At 43.9% G+C, this 22,749-nt stretch overlaps 1 protein-coding gene across 5 annotated transcripts in view; it reads right to left on the bottom strand.

Annotated features, from left to right (window-relative positions):
- Window positions 1–22,749, bottom strand: part of RNF157 (ring finger protein 157) — a 73,656-nt gene that overhangs the window by 6,202 nt on the left and 44,705 nt on the right. For 4 of the 5 annotated variants that reach the window (XM_081185382.1, XM_081185380.1, XM_081185381.1 and 1 more), the window contains 15 exons: window positions 21,803–21,949; window positions 19,970–20,087; window positions 19,565–19,631; window positions 18,948–18,991; window positions 17,935–17,982; window positions 16,700–16,771; window positions 16,221–16,380; window positions 15,608–15,720; window positions 14,069–14,307; window positions 13,737–13,845; window positions 13,016–13,127; window positions 11,917–12,101; window positions 10,762–10,827; window positions 9,131–9,179; window positions 5,597–5,707 (listed from right to left, as the gene is read on the bottom strand). In XM_081185382.1, the coding sequence (XP_081041508.1) occupies window positions 5,597–5,707; window positions 9,131–9,179; window positions 10,762–10,827; window positions 11,917–12,101; window positions 13,016–13,127; window positions 13,737–13,845; window positions 14,069–14,307; window positions 15,608–15,720; window positions 16,221–16,380; window positions 16,700–16,771; window positions 17,935–17,982; window positions 18,948–18,991; window positions 19,565–19,631; window positions 19,970–20,087; window positions 21,803–21,949 (1,640 nt within the window). The remainder of the gene's footprint in view (window positions 1–5,596; window positions 5,708–9,130; window positions 9,180–10,761; window positions 10,828–11,916; window positions 12,102–13,015; window positions 13,128–13,736; window positions 13,846–14,068; window positions 14,308–15,607; window positions 15,721–16,220; window positions 16,381–16,699; window positions 16,772–17,934; window positions 17,983–18,947; window positions 18,992–19,564; window positions 19,632–19,969; window positions 20,088–21,802; window positions 21,950–22,749) is intronic. The other variant, XM_081185383.1, reaches the window with a different exon arrangement.

Below are 22,749 nucleotides of genomic sequence, written 5' to 3'. Positions count from 1 at the left end.
CAGACATAGCCCCCAAAGGCAGACATGGGACATAGCATTTTGAATGGGCCAAGCTAACTTTTCTCTGGGCTAAATGTTAGGTGGTACGGTTGATGCATGGAAGACCTACTCTTAGCTTTCCATGAGACCCCAGCATTATTCATTTAGTAGTAAAATCTATGCCCTATGTTCAAAAGGGATTCCCAAAGCAGCTTACATTAATGTTGGGAAAACAAATTGCAAGACCAAAGTGTTGCCATCCAAGATTTAAGGTCGCTACACTTTGACTTTTGCACGGAACCTAAAAAGAAGCAAGAAGTGTAAGCTATCCTGTGCCCCACATTCTTGGACCTTCATGTTTAAACATAGGGCAGTTTCAATTAGCATTATGGATTAACACAGAAAGAAGCAACAGCTAAGATCTGTCTGGCCATAACTGGAAAGCACAGTTGTGTAGTGTAGCCTCTAGAATACACCAGATGTGCATATACCCTGTTAACAATGGCTCAGGGGTATCCATGTTAAGAGCTCAATAAACAATTCCCCCTGAGTATTCTGCTTGTAGCTGGGAGACTATCTCAGCAGAGCAAAATGCGTAGCTGGAGACACACAACAAACTATAAACATTTACCTATTACTGGGTGCCAAAGGAACACTATTTGGCCCTGTGATAGCTGCAGCACAATCCCTTGAGATGGGCCAACATGATCATTGCCAGCTAGCCATGCTCATCAAGCTGTTTGAGTGAATTACCACTTGCCCAGTTGCCAATTAAAGGCCCTGTTTGTACCATTTTTATTTTTTTTTGCTACTTGGGAAACACAAAACAGAGATTTTTGAATAACAAATAATACATGCATGGACTGGTTTGCTGCCTTCCACTTCCCATATACACATGATATTTAGAAGGGAAACATGCAACAGTATTTGACACCATTTCTGTATTTTGCTCTCTGGCATGTACACCTGAAAGAAGTGGTCTTTATTCTCTTCTGCATCTCTTATGTTGTTTTTATCAACATCTGAGAATTATTTAGTCCCACAACTGGGCCACTACATCTGGCTATTAACCACATCAGTAGGCATTCCCTTTTGCGTTTGTCCCTGCCTTCTAATTTGTTGGTTCTATCATGCGAATTAAGTGCTGACAGAGCATGTGCACAGATAGCTGTGTGTCCACTTCGTTATATATGTATTCCCCGCCCAAGAAGTGTGCAAAAGTACTTAAACAATAGTAAATTTGCTTGTGCAGTTTTTTGGTTTGTGCAAATCTTGAGTGATCTAAAGAATACATATATACATAGATGGCTAAGTCGAATAAGCCAAAATTTATAAGGGAAAAGCATCAAGACTGGTGTGTGTGAGGGCAATGTCATGTGCACTATATGCAAATCAATTGGGAACACAAACAGCTACAAACCCACATTAAAACCCAGTGCGGACAAGCCCTAAGCCAACTATTGCAGATTCAAAATTAATACTTTGCTTTTCCATCTCCCGTACTTACCTTTGTACCTATTCACTCTTTAAAAAGGGGGAGAGAACCCAGAGACTAAAAATCCTTAAAACAAAGAGACTAAGCTGGGGCGGGATTGCCCTCCTCAGATAAACTGAAGTGGAGTACCTAGAAGTGCTTTTTTGTTTTGTTTTTAGGAGTTCAAACTTTGGGGTGAAGGAAATGGAGTGTGAGGGAAACAAGAGGACAACTTCAGAAATGCACCCCTGCCATTAGATCAGCCAGGCACAGCATTACTCCAGCCATATACCAAAAAGCTCAAGGGCACAGCATCTGCGAATAGGCAACTCAAAAAGTCTCATTCCCCATTCTGCTTTACATATATAGCTTGTGCACCATGGAAGCAGGTACATGCTGCTTCCTGACTGGCTGCAAAGCAAAGCATGGGTTTGCACAATAACACACTGCAGCTAGGGGAAAAAGAGGACTTGGCTTCGTCTGTTGCATAGAGTGAAGGGTGGGGGATCTGCAAAAGATTCCTGCAAGCAGCAAAAGGTATGCAAGCCAGAGGAGGCGATGACACCTCTGGTGACTGTATAGTAATTTATTCCACAGGTCTCCTGATGCCCAGCTTCCACTCCTGCAGTTCAAGAAGCACTGCAGGCAATGCTAGGGAATACTTCCTATGTCTATGCAGATAACAGCTGGGATGTGATAAAGATGTGATCTTTCATCTAAAGCAATTCTTGAATTTAGCCAAGGTTCTGGGTTTGGAAGCTTTTCTACAACCAAGTATGCTAGGGAGTAAGTTCCACTACAACACATTTAGAGAAATATCTCATAATGCTCTCCCACTGCTGCAGTTATGTGATGAAATAAGAGACAGGAAGAATAAGAGACACTGCTACATTAAGTTGGTCGGTAGCTAACTCATTAACTACTGCCATAGTAAAAAGGTAAAAGGTAAAGGTACCCCTGCCCATCAGGGCCAGTCGTGACCGACTCTAGGGTTGCGCGCTCATCTCGCTCAAGAGGCCGGCGCTGTCCGAAGACACTTCCGGGTCACGTGGCCAACGTGACGAAGCTGCATCTGGCGAGCCACCACCAGCGCCGCACACAGAAACGCCGTTTACCTTCCCACTAGAAAGCGGTCTCTATTTATCTACTTGCACTTAGTGGTGCTTTCGAACTGCTAGGTAGGCAGGAGCTGGGACCAAACGACGGGAGCTCACCCCGCCGTGGGGATTCGAACCGCCGACCTTTCGATCGGCAGGTCCTAGGCTCTGTGGTTTAACCCACAGCGCCACCCGTGTCCCCTAACTGCCATAATATAGGCCTTTAAATATGAGAAAGTTTTGCTTTCCTAAAAGTAAAACAAACAAAAAAACCTGACATCAAATGTTATGGAGATTTATCTGCAATGATGGACTTTTTGGGGGGCGGGAAGAGGGAGGATTTGCTAAAAGTAATATTTTGCATGATAGTTCACATGCTGTCATTAATGCACACTGTTGTTCACTTTAAAAGCACAGAGATGCATTACAAAGCCTTTTTTTTTTTTACCAATTTGCACCATATTGCACAGTATATTAAGCTACTGTTTTTTTCTTTCCTTATTCAAAAACTCATTGACAAGCCTGCTATTTCACAGGGTCTAGGCAGCTTTAAATAGCTCAGCTGTGAAATATGTTGCGCAACATGTCATTCCTCCTCCCCACTTCTTGTTCTTCTGATAGAACTGCAACCACTGTTCTGATACCTGATGCTATATTTGGAACACTTATCCACTACACCAGGTATGCAGTTTTCAAGAAATTCAAGGACATTATTATATCCATACTGGTGACTTTATTGAATAAGATGGGTTGCATGTGTCAGCCTCTGTTCTCTGGTTCCTCACTGCCCAATAGCCATTTTAAGACCCCTGAAAAAAATGTTCCAGTGATTTATTTTACTGCCCTCTAATAGCTTGCTTGACTGAAGCAGGATTTCCCAGTTTAAAAGATCACAATTTGAAGGGTTATGGATACGCACTAAATTGTACTTAGCAAGGCATTTGGTTAAGATTTTGCTCGGGTCTGGGCTTATACACAGAGCCATGATTGCTTGAAGGTACCAACACTGCAAGGACATAATATGGTGCAATATTTTAACCTCGGAACTATAAATGACCTTGCATGTGGCTGTGTTCAAACAATTCCTGCCCCAGAAGAAAGATGGCATTTGCCACTATTGTTAGAGGGTCTCTTATCTGCGGGCACATATGCTTTTGCAGAGCAAAGCTTGGATTAACTGCAGAATTTCCCAAGTGAAATAAATTACACAGAGGGACAGCACAACAGAGGAAGAGAGCTAGCTTGCTAGCAGCTATGTGAGAAAGCTCTCCCTCTCCGAAGCAGTGAATTAGACCAACCAAGAAAGATTCTTTCAGGTATCTCAAGTTTACAGCCTTGAAAGCTTTAGCGAAAGGCAAAATAAGCAAGAGATGGGTTGCTATGGTGTTACAAATGACAACAAATTTACTGACATGGGAGGACGAGTCTGATGCACCTGCATTTTAAAGATTTGGGGCATAAGCCAGAAGAGGTTAGGAACACTTAAATCCTATTAAAATAAACAGAAATTAAAACACACACTAGGTAAGTGTTCCAAGTCCTCTCTGGGTGGGACACACGAATGCAATCCATCCAGGGCAGAGGTGCACAAGACCCTTATATTTCAATGAACCGGCACAGAATTGTGCCCATGGTTTCCATTCATTGGAAATAAAAACCAACAAATCTTTAATTTTCATTAATCCTGGACCAGGCAAGGCCAATTTGCTCAACTATAATGCATGATTCTATTCCCCCCTATTCAGTTTTGTCCAGACCCTTAAAGGTCAGTCAGTAAAATTTACAGCCATTTCAGCAACCCAGAGAAATGGAAAGGGTGGAAGCATGGGCTAAGAAAAGAAAAACAAGAAATTTGCTGGCGTAGAGTGAACATGAACTTTCACACTGATGAAACCCAGTGGGGCAAAAAGATCAATGAAACAGCAAAGAGACACACAAGGCATACCCGGGGTTAGTAACAAAAAGTAAGGTGGGGAATGTGATACCAGGGCTAAGCCAAGGAATTATTAAACATGTCTCAAACATGCTTTTTCGTTATGTTACTAACCAGGCTAGCTATGTGTAAAGAAAATAATTAAATCTGAAGGACTTTTACATATTGCTTAGAAATAGAATGAGATTGGGGGTGACGGCTGGATCTTATTTTAGTGCAGGAAGAAGTCCCCCAATAGAGCATCTTTTCCATGGAGTCACTAAATTAGATATCATGGAACAAGTGTGGTTCCTTCTGTACCCAACAGATCTAACCAATGCTTTGACTTCTATAAGCCTATCTAGGAGCTGACAATTTATCCTGCCACTATTAATCTTGTCAAGAAGAACTCTGCACGCTGAGTCTTGGGCTCAACTTTAAAACTTAACCCTATTTCTTATGCCAGGTGTATGTGAACATATCTAAACTGTACACCTAAAATGGCTTTCACTGCCATGGCTGAAGGATCTTGGGCGCTGGTTCTCAACAGGTGGATGAGGACACCCAGGTGGGTTACAACCCAACCCAAAGTGGGCTGCACCAGCAGTGCTGACATTTCTTTTCCCCCCTTGGCTTCAAAAAGTTTTAAAGATGAGGAAAAAATGTGGAGGCGGAGAGAGTAGGACACAGAAGGAGAAAGAAGGGGATGGAAATATTCAGTAAGAAATAAGAGTGGGCACCACGCTACACATGGAATTAAATGTGGCTCCCGTGTCTTATGGGCTAGGAACTCCGACAAAGATGTTTCCACACCCTCAGGGAGTTTTGGTTCCCAGGGGTCAGTGGAGAAAGCCATATTAAAAACTTGCCTTAAGTTAGGAAACCTAAAAAAAGATCTCTATATTGTGGTGCAACGCAGGGCTGGTCAGGGGAGGTAAGTGGGCATGGTTTAAAATATTTGGAAGATGCCATAGCTGAGCACCTGTATTTTTGCCTGTTTCAACGTGAAGTATATGTACATGCAAGTGTTACGTTCTGGCTGCTGGTGACAGGGTGGGGTGGGGGGTATGTAAGAGGCTCCCCTCCCACCTCCACACACCCACAAAAGTTCATGTTCAGCAGACTGCCACTCACCAGGTAAGCAGGCCTCAGAGCACAGCTTATTGTCCAGTGCTTTCACGCTTGCGTTGCCAATGTCATTGTTATTGTCACACTCCATACCTAGGTATGCGCCTGTCCTTTGGCCTGTAAGGGAGTTAATGTAGTTAGAGAGGGGATGGGGCTGCGCTTTGACATACGTATTCTTTCTCCTTAAAATATCGGAAGGCACAAACAGTTCGTATCAGGAGTTGGGGAAGAAAACCTCAACGGCAGCCCATGGGGGCATAGAGAGTGAACAATAAGGCATTCGACTGGGTTGCATCTGCATTAAGCCATCTTGGCAGGTTTCCTCAACCACTTCCATTTCTATTCTGGTTTCCAAGAAAAAAAAATATTGCCAGTGAAAAAGGGTACAGGCACAGGAGGATATTTAACCTTTTCTGCAAAGGCAATACATAAACAGGCACAGAAAGGAAGATCACCAGCTCATGCTTTTGCAGGTCTCTGGCTGGTGTCTGAAGCCTTGTGGAGGAAGCTATATGAATGCTTCAAAAACCAAAACGTTCCCCCAACTTGTTACCTCTCCAGCAAACGCAACACAACAGGAACCTCAGTTGGTTGCAAAAATTAAGCACTATTAATTTTGTATCGCAAATAAGCACCATTGGACATATCCTTCTCTTCGGGTAGCTCTGGGAATGGTAGTTCTTTGTGACAGGGGTGGGGAAATTGATGGCCTCCCGATGTTCCTGGACTCGCATCTCTCATAGTCCCAGACCACTGGCCATGCTGGCTGGGGCTGATGGGAGTTGGAGTTCCACAATGTCACCTGGAGCTCAATGACTTCCCGTTTCCTGTTCTGTTGAGTGAGTGCTAGGGATTTCTAAGAGAATTCCTAGCCCCTTCACAAGAACGACAGTTCCCAGGATTCCTTGAATGATGCCTTGCACTGGTATAAAACAGATACAGAAAGGTCTGTAGCACAGATTTGTTTGCTTTGACACAGCTTAATGTTGGAAAGCCAAAACTGTGATTGCCTTAGACTACCTTTTTCAGGTTTCTCCAGTAATATTCTAAGAGGTGCTCACACATAATTACTGTGGTGAGTTTTCATTTTTAACAATTGAATGAGAAGGCTAAACTGAGTCAAATGTCTGTTTAAATGGGGGCATCTTCTTTTACCTGAAGCTCTCAGGACACTGAGTGATGCATTACTTCTGAAAATGCCCCAACCTAACCAACAATGACATCTGTTTTAACAATATCTGGCTATACCCCTCTCCCTACCCTACAAAAGCCCTTAGGCTTATTCATTATTTTTCCTTGCAATATTCCAGATTAAATTTAGACTGTGTGGGTACTATTTTGTTTTTTGTTTTGTTTTTAAAAGAGACAGAAATATCTATGTGGTAAAGGAAGAAATTTACAGAACTTCCATATATTAATTCCGGAAAAGTTAATAGAAATTTTGCCATTTGGTTTTTTTAAAAAGCGAAAGACCTTGCAAGAGGAAACCTTTTCAATTGTTTTCTGGACAAGTGGTTTTGGGGGCTGGAGCAGAAGACTATGTTTAAAAAAAATCTTTCTGTAACAACTCTCTGAAGCCCTGAAAGAAAAGTATTCCACACAATAATGTGGGTTGTTCTTTACTTAATCAACCACACAGACTATCCATCCTACTCTGGACTCCCTGCTGGTTGGACGCGCAAGTGTGCAAAAACTCGCAAGTCCTAAGAACACCAGAAGAGCATTCCTGGACGTCTAAATAAGAGTGCTATTTAGAAGGCCTTCTGCTATTTCAAGCTTCAAAATAAAGTAAGTCTTTATGGTGACAGAATCCCTCAAAGCCGCTTTGGTTGACATGCTAAGAAGCAAAACTGATGCACAGCCAAGTACTCCAGCATGGCTGGTTTATGGAGTGGGCTGCTGGGCATGTGTTGAAGTATTGTGCTGCACGACTGCTGTACGAGGCAAGCATGCAACCCCACTGGAATCCCAGAAGCGCAGCTGGCACTAAAGCAGAAGCCCCAGCCATTGGAGGGGGAAAAGGGAATGGCACCTGCTGACCCACGGAAAAGCCACCAGGTTTTGGTGAACACTGCCATTATACTGCTATTTAAGAATGGGTTCTCTGCCTTGTTGGTGCTTACTGAGGGTGTGAGAAGTGTCGCGCACGGAAGAGAAAAAGATCACACGATCTGTCACCCTCCCCATCACCCAGAACCAGTGGCATGCCACAGAGTTTAACGGAGTTACAATTTGCTCCAGTTATGGGCAAACTTGGCCCAGCTCCTGCTGCAGCTTTTAAGTTAACCCTCAAATGTTAGCAAAAACACAGCATCATGAAACATTCTGCAAGCATACCAGGAGGCAGAAACCTGAGGCTAATTGGCATGTTCCATTGAAATTGCATGTTCACTATGCATATGCTTTGTGGGTGTCAACTTCCAGAATCATAACACGCATGTGGGTTTAAGTTTTGCTTTAACCTTCCAATTATTAAGCATGCGGTTGCGGCATTTTCGAGCTCGTCTCCTTGCTGCTGACCATGAGCACCTGAAACTTGCCTTTTAAAAATGAGATGCTCAGAGTTCACAAGGAAAGTCCACGAGTCAACTAAATGCTATTTTACTTGGGGGGGGGTTATGTATGGAAACACTTAAGAATGTTCATTATGAAGTTTTACAAAGCAGGTTGATTTTTAATCAGCCAAACACACCAAATAAGGAGAGGAAGCCCATTTTACCTGGCTTCTCTTCCCATCACAGTGAGAGCTTGTCGCAGCATCTTCCAAAAGTATCAAAGAGGTGTGTCGTCACCTGGGGTTATGGGAGTGTCACAGATCCCTTACTTTTGGGGGAGCAGTTTTCCATCAGGGTCCCTATGTCAGCGGCCCATGACCTAGCTTCCAAAACGTGATGATTTGTATTGACCTATGCTTTGCTGCTGCAAAGTTCTGGTGTCTATAGCCCTCTAAGTAGCTAAAGACTGAACCTAGTAGGTCATTATCTGCAACAGTGAAGATTTCCCCCCTCAGTTTTGCAATTTTGCACCAGAACATCCACTGCTATGGGCATTGCCAAAGATGCTCCAGCTATCTGAAGATTGCTCTCGGCTTCATCCTTCCCTCCCCGCTCCGTTTTCCAGAGAAGTGTTTGGAATTGCTATTGCTTTAGTAAGGGACGCTGGCATTTTGAAACTGAAGACTTTTCATTTATGTCTCTAACCTTGCAACATTTTTGTAATTTCACTTGTAAGCGACATTACTGAAACTTCTGAAAGCTGTTTTACACTACTTTGCAAAAACTAGACCTCGGAAACACATAAACCCACAATATACAGGGAAAGCCATCAAGTAGCTTTATATTACAACTCCCCCCCAACACCTCCAAACTCTTTAGACCATCCATCTGCTACTACAAGATAAACAAGGCTGAGCTTGTCCAGAAGTCCCACCCCCGCTCAGCCTTGCTTTTCCTTATCCGCCACTGTGAACACTGCCAGCTGGATGGGATGGAACATAGCCAAAAAATATGGGGAAAGGAGTAATGGTCTGTTCTCTGTTACCATCTTCTTGTGTGGGGGAGCCAGCCTCTTCCTCCATGACGTCATTCCCCTGCCACAAAAGATGACAAGGTGCAAATGTTAAAAGTGAAGGACTTGCAATACACAGAGGATGACACAAAAGCTCAGTTATCAGAGCTTGGTTCCCTCCTTAAAAGGGTGTCAAGAGAAGCATTCTCCTATATATTTTCTCCACAGAGGAAACCTGAAATTGGCTTGATCAAATGAACTCAGTCAGAGGCTCCTTGTGAAACCTAGTGCGGTGGTGCTTTGACCGATTGGAAAGCCATGGATATGAAGTTTAGTGTGCTTGTTCCTAGAACTGGAGTCCCAGTCATATGGGCGCACTAGGTTTCACAGGGAGCCTCTGGCTGAGCAGCTGCTTTGGCTGGGCAGCAGGGAATAGCAACATAGAGAATATGTTTAGCTAACAGCAATCTATGAAGACTCAGATTAGCCAGAAGAACCTGGCACCAATCCAGAGTATTTCCTCCCCCTCCCTTTTTTATAACTTTTTTTTTTTGACGTAGTAGTAATAAAAAATTAAGAATTAAAACGTGCACCCCACGCCCGAGACCATTCCATTGTAACTATCCAACCTCCAAAAATTTCAACACCTCTTGTGATGGTTTGACCCCTTTCCATTTAAACACTACAAATTCTACAAATACCTTCCACATCTCCTCAAAATTATTTCTCCTGCACATTCCCCGTTTTACCTTAATAGCACATGTTAGTAAAGGTAAAGGGACCCCTGACCATTAGGTCCAGTCGTGACCGACTCTGGGGTTGCGGCGCTCATCTCGCTTTGTTGGCCGAGGGAGCCAGCGTACAGCTTCCGGGTCATGTGGCCAGCATGACTAAGCCGCTTCTGGCGAACCAGAGCAGCACACGGAAACGCCGTTTACCTTCCCGCCGGAGTGGTACCTATTTATCTACTTGAACTTTGACGTGCTTTTGAACTGCTAGGTTGACAGGAGCTGGGACCGAGCAACGGGAGCTCACCCCATCGCGGGGATTCGAACCGCGACCTTCTGAGTCCTAGGCTCTGTGGTTTAACCCACAGTGCCACCATAATAGCACATGTTAATTTATCATTAATAGCTACATCCCACACCTCTTTATACCATTCCTCCATTTTATAGTCACCTTGCCCCTTCCACTTCCTAGCTATAATAACTTGTTCAGCTGTCAATAAATTTGTGAGCAAGTCCTTCATATCCTGTGAAACTTCCACCCCACTGTAAATTGATAATAATGCTACCTCTGGACTTTCAGTCAGCTTTAACCGAGTGATTTCTGTTATCTCCTTAAACACCCTTTGCCAAAAAAGTTGTATGTTACTTTGTGCTGAGCTACAAACTTCATCACTGAGCAGCTCTCAGCTTCCCCTTTATCAACTACACAATTTACAGCATTTTCCATCTACACAACTACACAATTTACAGCATTTTCCACCTAGAGTATTTCACTTTACTCATTGGCTCCCATCTGCCTTTCTCTCCCTAATTGATGCCTAGGTTGCCAAAGCAAAACGTTTTCACAAGAAAGCTTCAGCCACTGGCTTTTACATCCAATCATCCCTCCCCTTCAACCCCCCTGTGTTAAATAGGCTTTCAAATGTGGAACTTTACCTCTGCGTCTCGTTCCTCTGCTGACATACTGACAAAATTTTCATCTGGAGATTCAACGGGGGTTGACTAAGGGAAGAGAAAGGGAAAAGGGCAGGACTTGGACTTACTGGTGCATTTCCTGTAGAGGCAGGTTACAATCACTGGCAAATTGCATCAGTGGTATCAACCCCAACACATGTTCTGAATTTTTAAAAGTCTCGCTGGCTTCCCACCTCTTCTCAAATGAGTTTTTGCAACAAGGTACACCTGGCCAGTGCTTTTTTTTTCCTAAAAAAATGTTTAGGGGTACTCTCATTTTGACTCAAGAAAACCACCATTTTATAGTACAAATCGGGGAAAATAAATACAGTAAATGGACAAAAGTAGGAAGATTCACAAAATGTTTAGGGGTCTGCATCCCCCCCAGAAAAAAAGCACTGCACCTGGCCGCCATATTGGTCCATTTCTGCCACACCCAGGCAATGGCTGCTTAGCCACAACCTACAATGCTGTGTGTCTGCTGCCATCTTGGATGTTAAGTGTGCCATATAATCACTGGGTTCCACCCAATAGCTGAAATGGCTTGAATAACTTTTTTAAAAAAACTAGGTGGTATTCAACTAAGTTTTACCCAGAGTAGAACTTTTATTTTATTCTGTGAACTGCTCTGAAACCCCCTGGGTATAGGGCAGTATATAAAAAGAAAAGAAAAGAAAAGAAAAGAAAAGAAAAGAAAAGAAAAGAAAAGAAAAGAAAAGAAGAAGAAGAAGAAGAAGAAGAAGAAGAAGAAGAAATAATTAATGAACATGACTCAACCATGTCCATTAATTTCAATGGATCTACTCTGATTAAAACAGTTGAATATCTCTCTCGGTTTGAGAATTTTAAAAGGTCTTGCATTATATGAAGTGCTTTGCCTGCCCCAATGGTGAACACATCCCTTAGAGTAGGGATGGGGAACATGTAACTCTCCAGTTATTGTTGGACCACGACCCCCATCATCTCTGGCTACTTTCCCTCCTGGCTGGGAGTGATGAGCGTTGAAGTTCCACCACATCCAGAAGGCCACAGGTTTCCCACCCCTGCCTTAATAAGGGTGGCTGTCATCACAGAAATGAACTAGCCCGCATCGCAGTTTCTGCTGCTTGGTCATCTGAATAGGCTTGCCATACTTACATCTCCTTCTGAAGGTACCCCACTGGCAACAGCAGGCGATGGGATCATGTCCCCCTCTTCCTCAGTGCCAGGAGCTACGTAGGAGCCTGACATGGAAGACATGGTGTCAGTGCTGATCTCAGAGTGCTGGCTTTGAGAGGAAGCCATGGACATGACCGACTGGGCCAGGCTGCTGCTAACAGGATCTAAGGAAAGAGAGGAGGGCGCAGGCAAGACATTGCCAGGGAGGCTGGTTATAAAGGGACACACAATAAACTAGCTGAGATACAAGTTTAGCAAAAAAAAATTAAAAAAACAAGCTTTTTAAGAGCTTCCAAGATCCAACCAGAGCCTCAGTCCTGTGCAAGGAAAAGGTCCACTCTGCTGTGCTCTTAACTCAGTCAGTACATCACACGTTTTCCTTACTGCATCCGGCTCCTGATCACGTGTCTTTCATGAGCTGTCTCTTCTAGCTCAAATCCTACGATAATGATTAATATACACACAATAATTACCAAAATGATTATACATTCTTTATCAATCTTCTGAGAAAAATGCAGAACCTTATGCAAAGCCACAGAGACTTGTGAACTACCCAACCTAAGATGAACTTATAATGTCTGATTTCTGTTATAATGTCTCTGTGGCTGTATTTTTCTCAGAAGATTGATAAAGAATGTATAATCATTTTGGTAATTACTGTGTGTATATTAGTTGCCAACGTGTTGCATGAGTCGTATTACTTCTATCAACAGAACAGGTTGCATTTTTCTAGCAAATCCTACGATAAAGCTACTCAATGATCTGCCTGCTTTCCAACTGTATAGCAGCAGCATGGGTTAATCAACCCATTAGTTAATCAACACGATATCCATAAAAGCAAGGAGGCCAAAAGGTGGAACATCTGCAAAACCTTTTTTTTTTTATTTTAAAGCCAAGACTGTGCATCTTATGGTCTATCCCTGTGCACTGGTGTTCAGCCTATGTCCTCTGCCAAGGCGTACAAAAAGGTGGTATAGGGGAAGAAGTGTGAGATTGAGGAAAACCACTAATATGCTTGCTGAGGGGTCTTTTGAAGATGTGCCCCCAGAATCAAAGCAAGTCAGCTTTTCTTCTATACCTTCTGGAGAAGAGATGGTAGAAGAGAGAGGTGTCCCTGTACATGAAGACTGGTCTATTGCTCCTGAGGAGGATAAGGTAAGGTTTTCACTTTCTGGCGTCACACCACATTCCTGAAAAAAATGCATCAGATGTTAAGAGGGAAACATAATTTCCAGTGATGGAACTACTGCCATAAATTGTGTGCTTAGCCTTGCCATTACAGATAGGCAAACTCCCCCAAACCTGCTTCAGATTAATGGACATAAGAGTTGAGGTCTTCTGAAAACAAATGAGAAAGCTCTCAGATTATTTTACCAAGGCAATCAAAGTTCCAAAAAAATTAGCCCCTTAAAACAGGAAGTGATCTAGTTCCTTGGCAGTGCTCCAACAATCTCTGGTCAAGAAAGGCTTTGCTCAATCTCTCCTGGCCTGGCAAAGCATTTAGCAACAAGGGAAGCCAGTGATTCTTCCCTGGCTTTGGATTTCAATCTGAGCCAGAGACGAATTCCTGAGTTAGCAAAGCTCACTTCCTCTTTGAGGTGGGCTTTTCCAAGCCTCTGAAATTCTTTCCTAAACCAGGTTCAGGAGAGCTCTGCCAGCACGCTTCCTTAGCATGAGCAACAAAGACATTGGGTTTAACTCCTGGGATCTCTTGCAGGGAAACTCTTTAACCCTCCTGTTCTCAGGAAGCAGAGGTGGTTTTTTAATATAAACCCAAGACCTTTCAAACAAACAATCACCTCTTCATGAGGACGAGGAGACTTCCTCCTGGAAATCCTGATTTCAGATTCACTGCCGGTCTTCTCATCCTCTTCTTCATGTAGTACTGAGGAATTCTGGGATATTGACCTGGTGGAAAACAAACCACTTCTTTCTACTAGAAACCAAAGGGAAGGGGGAGCTCTAAAGAGCTACAAGCTGACAACAGAAGACACATCTACAAGCAGCTAGATACACCTGGAAGGCAGCAGCTACATCGAGAGACAGCAGACAGGTACCAGCAATTGTAGCTTAGCCATGGCAGTTTGGGGAACAGCCACTGCAGTGCAGGAGACATCAGCAAGCTACTTACTTGGACAGGCTCTTCTTCAGCTTGAGTCCTTGGCTGCCGCAATCCGACAAGCGGTCAAGGGGAGACAGGGTCCGGACGGGAGGCAGGTGGCCATCACTGCCATATGAGGGCAGCATGCCTGACACGTGGCTATCCCCAAGTACGTGGAGCGGTAGAGCTGCTGGGGATGGAGTGAGAGGCCCATTAAGGGCTTCCAGAAGAGAGACCACCTCATAGCCCGGAGGGATGTTCTCTGAAGACTAGAGGAACGGGGGAGATGGGTGTGAGAAGAACACTCTCCCTCTGTATCATACATAGCTTTTTACAAGAGAGCTCAGCACAGAGGAGTAAGATCCACCCCCCTCCAAAGGAATCTGACTCATACGTAAAAGGAGCAAGAGAGAGAGACAGACAGGCTGAGATCACCGATAGGAGACTTGCTTATTTCACATAAAGTTGCTGATATTTTCATGCTTTATTCTGGACCAGATCGCTTGGATTTCTTAGCCTGAAATCTTTTAGCTGGAAGAAGTTGCGACTGTGTGACTGTAAAATGGGAAGAGGAACACCCTTGGGTGCTGGAGCCGTGCAGGGCACAGAAGCCAGAGAGAGAGAGAGTGAGGAAAGGGGGGGGGACTAACACACAGGAATCATCCAACACACAACCTGCTACTATTCTAACAAACTTCCATAGTCAAGAGGATACGGGGCACACTTTTCTGTTCCAAGCTTGACATTTCAGGCCTAGTTCCCTGACGTTGCAGATATGGTGGTAAATTAGTTCTTGGCTCAGATCTCTTCGGACTGCCCACCGTGTGGAAAAAGTCACGTTGTTAAAATTATTTATCCATTGGGTGGAAGTCCACATGCACTCAAAACTAAAGTATTGAGGGAAGAAGACTAGAATTTTGCTCTTCTCCCCAGTATCTAGTTTTCTAAATGCAAAGCTGTTTAAAAAATAAACCAGCGAAAAAGGAAGAGAATTTGATATTATTACCTTCCACTTGCAGTCTGAAGAACTATTGTCTAGAAACCTTAAATCTACTCTGCATGTGGACCTAGAATGAATCCCAGCTCTCCCCTAGATAGATACCAGATCTACACTAAATTCTGGACATGCAGACTGGCAGGAGGTGAACAACTCACTCTATGTGGGTGCTGCTGGGGCAGAGTAAATTGCTGTAAGGCACAAGGGCCTCATTTGCCAAGTAAGCTTCCATATTCCTAGCTCCTCTGTCTTCAACCCATGGCTTCTGGCTCAAGGCTGATTCGCTTGATTTTGCATGGAATTTCCTGCCACGCTACCTGAATCATTGTGAGGAAGGCTAGTTGCCCATGTCATCAGCGGCACCTTTTCTTTGGACCCCCAAAGCCACTGGCTGTACAGCAGTCCCGCAACAGGCTCTGTGCATACGTTACTATAGGGAAGGTTTTTAAAGACGCCTTCTCTGTGCCCAACTCCTCTTCAGCAAACTACCGTATTTCACAGCCCGCAAGACCTGCTCAGCAAAGACAGCAGGGCAGTGTCAACACTGGGACCACCAGCACACCTATACTAACCGAGTGCTCCTCTGAGTCAGATGTCTGGGAGGCGATGATAGGGTTGAAGTTGGTTGGGGAAAGGGGTCCCAGCTTTTTTCTCATGGCTCGGATCTGTAGCAAAGCCCGAAATGCTGCAGGGCAAGAGATGAAGGGTAGGAGGAATAAAAACAGCTTCCAACAACAAATATTAAGGATGCTCACTGTCAGACAGGAACTCCTCATGCACACAATTTTGTGTGGCTTCCACAAAACACCAAAACGCAATCCCATAAATTTAATCCAGATTTACCCTTACTGGGTGAAATCTGATTTGGAAACCCCTGTTGTCAGCAGCCCATACGAGATGTTTGAATGACTCTTTGCAATAATAAGCCCCTGCTTGGAAGCTCCCTCAGGAGACAGGTGCAATATAACAACATACGCTATAATTTGCACATGGTGACAAAAAAATAAAAATAATTAAAAATAAGATACTGCATGCAAAATCAGACAGGATTTTTGTCAACAATGAAAATTGAATGTTAACTTTCCAAAGTCAGAGGATCAAATAGGATAAGCCACTGATTTTTCCAGGATATGGCTACCTCTAATTTGGACAAACATCAAGGTGTAAAGAAGCTCGCGGACTTACGCAGCCTGCAGATGGGACAGTTGTTGGCTTGGTAACGCAAGGTGTCGGCGCAGGTATTGCAGAGGCAAAGGTGGCGGCAAGGTAAGATCAAGGTGTCCCGGACGTCAGAGAGGCAGACCACACATTCTGCACTATTGTCGCTCACCTCATCTTCTGCTACCTGGAAAGGAAAGGAAAGCAAAATGCAAAACAGGTAGGTGAAATATGACGTTCAAATATTTCCTTAATGAGTTTGAATAAATGGGAATGCTGTTTTGCTGTGTTTACACAGATGTATTAGAGGTGGGGGAGAAGAGAACTATAAAAATTGAGCAGTAACTAAATGTTAAGAGGTCCTCCCCTTTTAAATTTTAAAATTTCTGCCACAGCAGCTTTCCAAGGCGAATTCTCTCGTACGAAAACAAATCCTTCTTGAGTCTGTTTCATGTGTATTTTTACATCATGTGAACTTGCCCTGCATCCTCTGCTTCAGTACTCACCTTGGAGTCCTGTGTATTATATTTGTTTTCTATCCCATAGATCTCTTGAAGGAGGTAGCTCACTCCGTCCACCTACATGGGCAGGGAAAGAGAATCAACACATAAGTAATTGGAGGTAAGTAGAGTAAAAAAGAATAGGCTCCTTCGGGAGGAGGGGGAGGACTACAGACAGCTTCTGCGAGAAACAAGACCTTCTCTAATCCAAAGATACCAGTCTGCTTCGGCCCACCTAAACACACACACACTAGCCCATATTGTGGGGAAGTAAACTCCATGCTTCTCTGCAATACTTAAATGCTATGGGTGACTATGGCATGTTGAATTTTTCAACTTTCAAATTCCCAAAAGGAGGGGTGCTAAAAAGTTGTAACATGACTTGGGAAATCAAAATATATTTTGGTTAAATTCATATAATTTAGTTTTGTTTGGTAAGTAAAATACGTGTAAAATTGCATAGAAGTTTTTTTTAAAAAAAAGATTGCCAAATACTTGTGGTTTGTCTAGTAACAAGAAGCCGAAAGCACCAGCCTGAAGATGACGAGTGAGACCTCGTCGAAACGTCGCCTAGACACCCCAACTCTTACACGGGAAGACACCCGAAGACACCAAAACCTGCATTCCTGTACCCGTGAAAATCTACGAAAGCATATATATATATATATATATATATATATATATATATATATATATATATATATATATATATAAAATTTAGCATTGCTTGACATTTTTGGAAGGTAAAATTAGAATTCTTCATTTTTTCCCCTGAAAGCTGATTGTGTGCTTCTTCATCAGACGTAGGCTTCCAAACACGTATTTTTATGACCCCCCCATGGAAGAAACTTGCAAAAATTAAGTTTCATCCCTAAAATGACATCAAACTGTTCTTTAATTTTCCCTAATCCATGGCTTCCCAATGCCTTTTATCTAAATGCTCTCAGCAATAGGCATGGATGGTTGAGACTAGACTGGGATGGAGATCCCAAACAAATCTGACCCCAACTCATATGCCCCCCCCCCAATTGGGCAATATCCAACTTAGAGGTAGCCCACTGAAATGGATGGACTTAAAATGGATCTAATATGAGTATGACTAATGTTGGCTGTCACCCAAATATACTTGTGTCTCGGGGTCTTCAGTGATTCTAGGCAGCTTTCCCAGAAAAGTGGTAACCAGGGACACACCTGAACTAAAGCAGCAGGCAGCCACCACCAAACACCAGCCACACACTCACCACTTGCTTCTGTTTGAGGGGCTTCACACAAAAGCTGCCGTCGGCATGCTGGGAGAAAAACACAAGCGATCAGATAGGGCTTTAGTCTGTCAAAAGAGGCTTCACAGAATACATTTGCGATGAAACAGAATTCGCCTACTGAAGAGCATCCGCTTTAAAAAAGAACGCGTCCGCCTTGTAGCAGAATGCCAAAGGAATGCATCTTATTCACGTTGCGCCTCGTGCTCCAGGAATCTTCTAAGAATCGCTCCCCTTTCAACTCTCCTAGCACTCTTCTTTACTATTCAAACGCTCACAAAAGATTGCTACAGTTCAAAAGCAGCCTCTAATCCTTTATATTTATTTCGCTGTGTAGTCACATAAATATTTTTTACATTCACTCAGCCTGCGTACAAGGGGTGAGTGTGTGTTAAATTTAATTAACTGAAGGAATTGGGGGGCGGGGGCTTGATTTGTTTTGGTGTAAGCGAGTTTGGGTTGGTTCCACATGCATGTCTTCTGATTATATCCCTGCTGAACATTAACGCCCCGCTTCTTTGGTGTTTGGGCATACAGCAAATAGACAGTGCTACCAATATCACTGTGTAGCAGAGCGTCAAACAAGCAGTGTGCAAAGCCTGCAACCTCAGGTGCTCAGTAGGATCACCATCCTCAGATCCCCTCCGATTCCATGAAATCCTATTATATAGAAGAGGGCCCAGAACTTCTCTTCTTCTACCAAGAAGGCCAACATTGTTCAGAGATCCTGGCTGCTTCTTGGAAGCTTGGGCAGCTCTCCAAGCCATTCCTCATGATACAAAGTCATGTAACTTGGAGAATGTGGTGGGAAGCAGAGGCTGGAGAAGTCTACAGAGCTTGCCCCTTGCCAATTTACCCAAGCGGCTCAGCAGTCTTCCTAACCCTTTGACCACGGACTTGCTTTCAGAGCAAACTCTTAAGCCACATTTGGGAGGCCAGATTTCTGGGCATAAAAGCTAGCTTGGACAAGAAGTCAAGAGAAAGACCACACTCACCTTCTCAAACGTTGCCAGGAGTACATGGCAGTGGCCCATATGCTCTGCAAGGCAACAGGCAAGAATGAGAGTGATTGACACACACATGCGGAAGCCTGTATATAGATGATAGAGGTCAGGGATGGCCTTCCATAATCAATCAATCAATCAATCAATCAATTAATATTTTATTATTTATACCCTGCCCATCTGGCTGGGTTTCCCACGGAATACACAGATACAGTTGCACTTCAGTTCTCATCACCTCCAGCCAGAAAGGCCAATGGCCAGGGGTGATGCCAGCTTCAGTTTGCCAATATATGGAGGGTGACAGGTTTGTCACACCTGGTACAGGTTTTCTGCAATTGCAGGTGTCAAAGGACGAACACAATTCAAGTTGGTAAAACCTATAAACAGATCAATTAAATGTGTACAAATAGCTCATTATAGGCAGTTTTCAGAGTGTATTTGTTTGAAAATGTCACTCAGCAGGGCATCTGATAGATAGCTGGAATGTGGTTATCTAAATAGAAGCTGGGTTGCAAAGAGTACAGTTACAGCTTGCCAGGCAAAAATCATTTGAGCATCCATGTTAACTCAGTGCCAAAATGAATCCAAACCTTAAGAGCATCGCTTACCGTCTCCCTCATCTACCACTGCAAGAACCACCATGGGGTAGACTTCACGGTCCAGATCAAAGGCCAGCTGCAAAGAACAAGAAGGAAGAAAGGAATATATACAGTGGTGAGCAAAGTGAGGAGTGGCATCGGCCCCTAATAACACCTAGAGTTGCTAAGTGCTTCTGTATCAATACTGCATTTTTAAAAGAGATGAATGGACTCAAGTTCCCTCTATACTACAATATAGTCTGCTTGCATCTTTTCTGTTTGTAAATTCCCATAGGGCAGTATCCTGCTGCATTGGTATTATCAGGATGGGTCCTTACAACGTACTAAGGACTCCTTAATTATTATGCCTCCCCTCCAGTGCTGAAAATATCCCTTAAACTCCCTTCCCACATTTGCAAACCCACTTTGCCTTACCTCCTCTTCAGTCCATTCTGAGGGATCAACAGTGTGGGAGGGGAGGCAGAACTGCTGGCACACCCCTCGCTTGTAGTGGACAGTCTCCGATTGCAAACTATTGTCTTTGGGGATGTAACTACCATGGAAAGGGAAGACAACAAAGAACGTGTGCTAATTATTCTCGAATCCCAACATGTAGCATTCCCCAAATGCACTCCAAGACGAAGATCTTCCTCCATGCAACAAACCAGCTTTATCTCTAACAGGCTCCTACTAGTTCAAAGGGATTTCAGGTCTGCATTATATTAATATCCCCCGACAGCCACTTCCTTATTATCCAGAATATCAAGCCTCCAATCAAGACTCTCTAATGGTACCCTCAAGGCCGATTTCCAGAACAACCCCAGCATGTGGAAGCCCACGCTGACATTGATCCATGGTGAGTCACTCATCTACATCCTGATAGCATCTACATAATTCAACTCAGATTGGCTTTGGTATGCCACTGCAACATTGCCTTTTCTGCAAATGCGCAGAGATGTTATCAGATGCCATATTACTCTTGATTCTGTGCATGCTGTCAAATGCTGTTCTAGGATGAATTCTCCCTTGCTACAGGCTGACACTGATTCCAAGATTCCACAGCTCAAATTGCTACACAGACCCTTGCAGGTAATCTTTCTGCCCATCCATTAACTTGTGTCTAGTTGATTTCTTCCCCCTGCACATATAGCAAGCTCAACACAAGGCCCTTACAACAGCCCAGTTGGCTTTTTGTTGCTGTTTAGGTGCTTTTAATCTATTCTGCTTCTGGGCCCAATGTGTGTGGCCATTTCTCTGGTCACCTGCCCTTGCTCTTCCAGAATGATTTACACATGTTGGCTCCCTGCCTGAACCTACAGTGATTTGCAGCCTCGTCCCTTGAGGACTCTGCCAACTTAGCTTTTCAGCAGCATACAAGAGAACTGCAAACTACATGCATTTTATACTAGTGTTTGCTCTGTCCCAGAATGGATGTTTCAATAAACGTAGCAATGTCAGGATGTTTGTGTTATCATTCACACTGCTTTGCGAATGGTCACTGCCCTTATTTTACATGTTTATGCTGTAAAGCAATTCCAGTTTCCTTATTTTCTTGTATTTTGTTTCCTTATGGCCTCACTGCTAACGTTTTCTCTCCCTTTCCACCCATATATATACAAAAACACTCATCAACTAAGGATCCGATGAAGTAAGACCCTGGCCCACAAAAGAGTACACTGTGTTAGTCTTAAGGTGCCACTCAAAATACCCAGAGTTCTATGAATTCTAAAGCAGGTGTTTTTTTAAACTGCTCTGCATTCTAGCCATTGGCAAATTGATTCATTTTGCACTATGTGCAGCTGCTTCCCAGCAGTTCATGCTTCTGAATACCAGTTGCTAGAAACCAAAGGAAGGGAAGAGTGCTTGGGTCCTGCTTGAGAGTTTTCCACAGGCATCTGGTTGAACACTGTGAGCACAGGATGCTGGACTAGACAGGGCATTGGCCTGATCCAGCAGCCTCTTCTTATGTTTAAGCATACATCTAACACCAAGTTGGGGCTGGGAGAAATGGTGCAGGCTTCCCAACTGTACGGAAAGCCCATGTGCTTTTCTATGCACACGTGAATAGGCTCTCCTTTGCGCTGAACATATGGATGCTATTGGCAGAGCCTGGAGGTGCAGTCCACCTCCTCCCTCCATTCACTGGTGGTGCAAAAAAATTCAGACACCCTGTCTGAGTGTGCAAGAAAAATTTAAGAAATGCTATTATTAAGCCGTCTGATTCTGTGGGAAGCAAACACTCCCCAACCCAACTTTCGGTATATTTACCTCACTACTCCATTCTGGAATTCTTCAGTAGCCTGGTAATAAATTGTTATAGCCACCCGGGCATCAGTGTCGAATGTGAATTCCACATTGTAATGGACTTTGGCTTTGCTGACTTCTTCCCCTGGAGTCTTCACTTCCTCCGCACACCTGGTAGATAAAGACGCAGGCAAAGAAATTAGTCTAGCTCTAGACCAGGCATAGGCAAACTCAGCCCTCCAGGTGTTTTTGGGACTACAACTCCCATCATCCCTGACCACTGGTCCTGTTAGCTAGGGATGATGGGAGTTGTAGTCCCAAAACACCTGGAAGGCCGAGTTTGCCTATTCCTGCTCTAGACCTTGCAACAAACAGAAAGGACGCAACTCAAAATGCCCAAGAAGTGATTTGACCTCTCTTCTGCTAAAACAGGTGTAGCCCTCCAGATGTTGTTGGAATACAATACCCGTCAGCCCCAGCAGGCATGGCCAGCATTCAAGGACGGTGAGTCCAACAACAAGTGCATGGTGCTACATTGGCTACCACTATGCTAAAGTAAACATTAAGAAAGTAAATGGCTTGTGCTGCATGCACACCTGCAACAGATCTTTAAAAACATTTAACCCCTGGAGGCAACTGTATGCATGCAGCCCATCTAGCATTGACACAAACTCCAGGTCCTCAGTTAGTTAACCCTGAAGCATCCCATTTGCTAAGCCTGGCCAGACGTCTGCACCCACCTGCCACAGTAAGACAACAGAATGTGATGCCATCCCCTTCTTCCTTCCAGACACCCATTTCATCCCTGCTACATCAAGTGTGTCGAAACAAACCTCTACCCAAAGCTGATACTTCTGGCCACACCCCTCTGGGGCAAGGGGCTAAGCTGGACCCTGAAGGTAACCATTTTGGAAATGAAATCCTGTGTTTCTCTTGGGTTTTGGTGCCCCGTGCTATGTTTGCAGAGTCAG

Source organism: Podarcis bocagei (assembly GCF_964188305.1).
Source record: "Podarcis bocagei genome assembly, chromosome: 2".
NCBI classification, from domain to species: domain Eukaryota; kingdom Metazoa; phylum Chordata; class Lepidosauria; order Squamata; family Lacertidae; genus Podarcis; species Podarcis bocagei.
The sequence above is the reverse complement of the archived record's forward strand: the minus strand, read 5'-3'. Positions and strand labels throughout refer to the sequence as shown.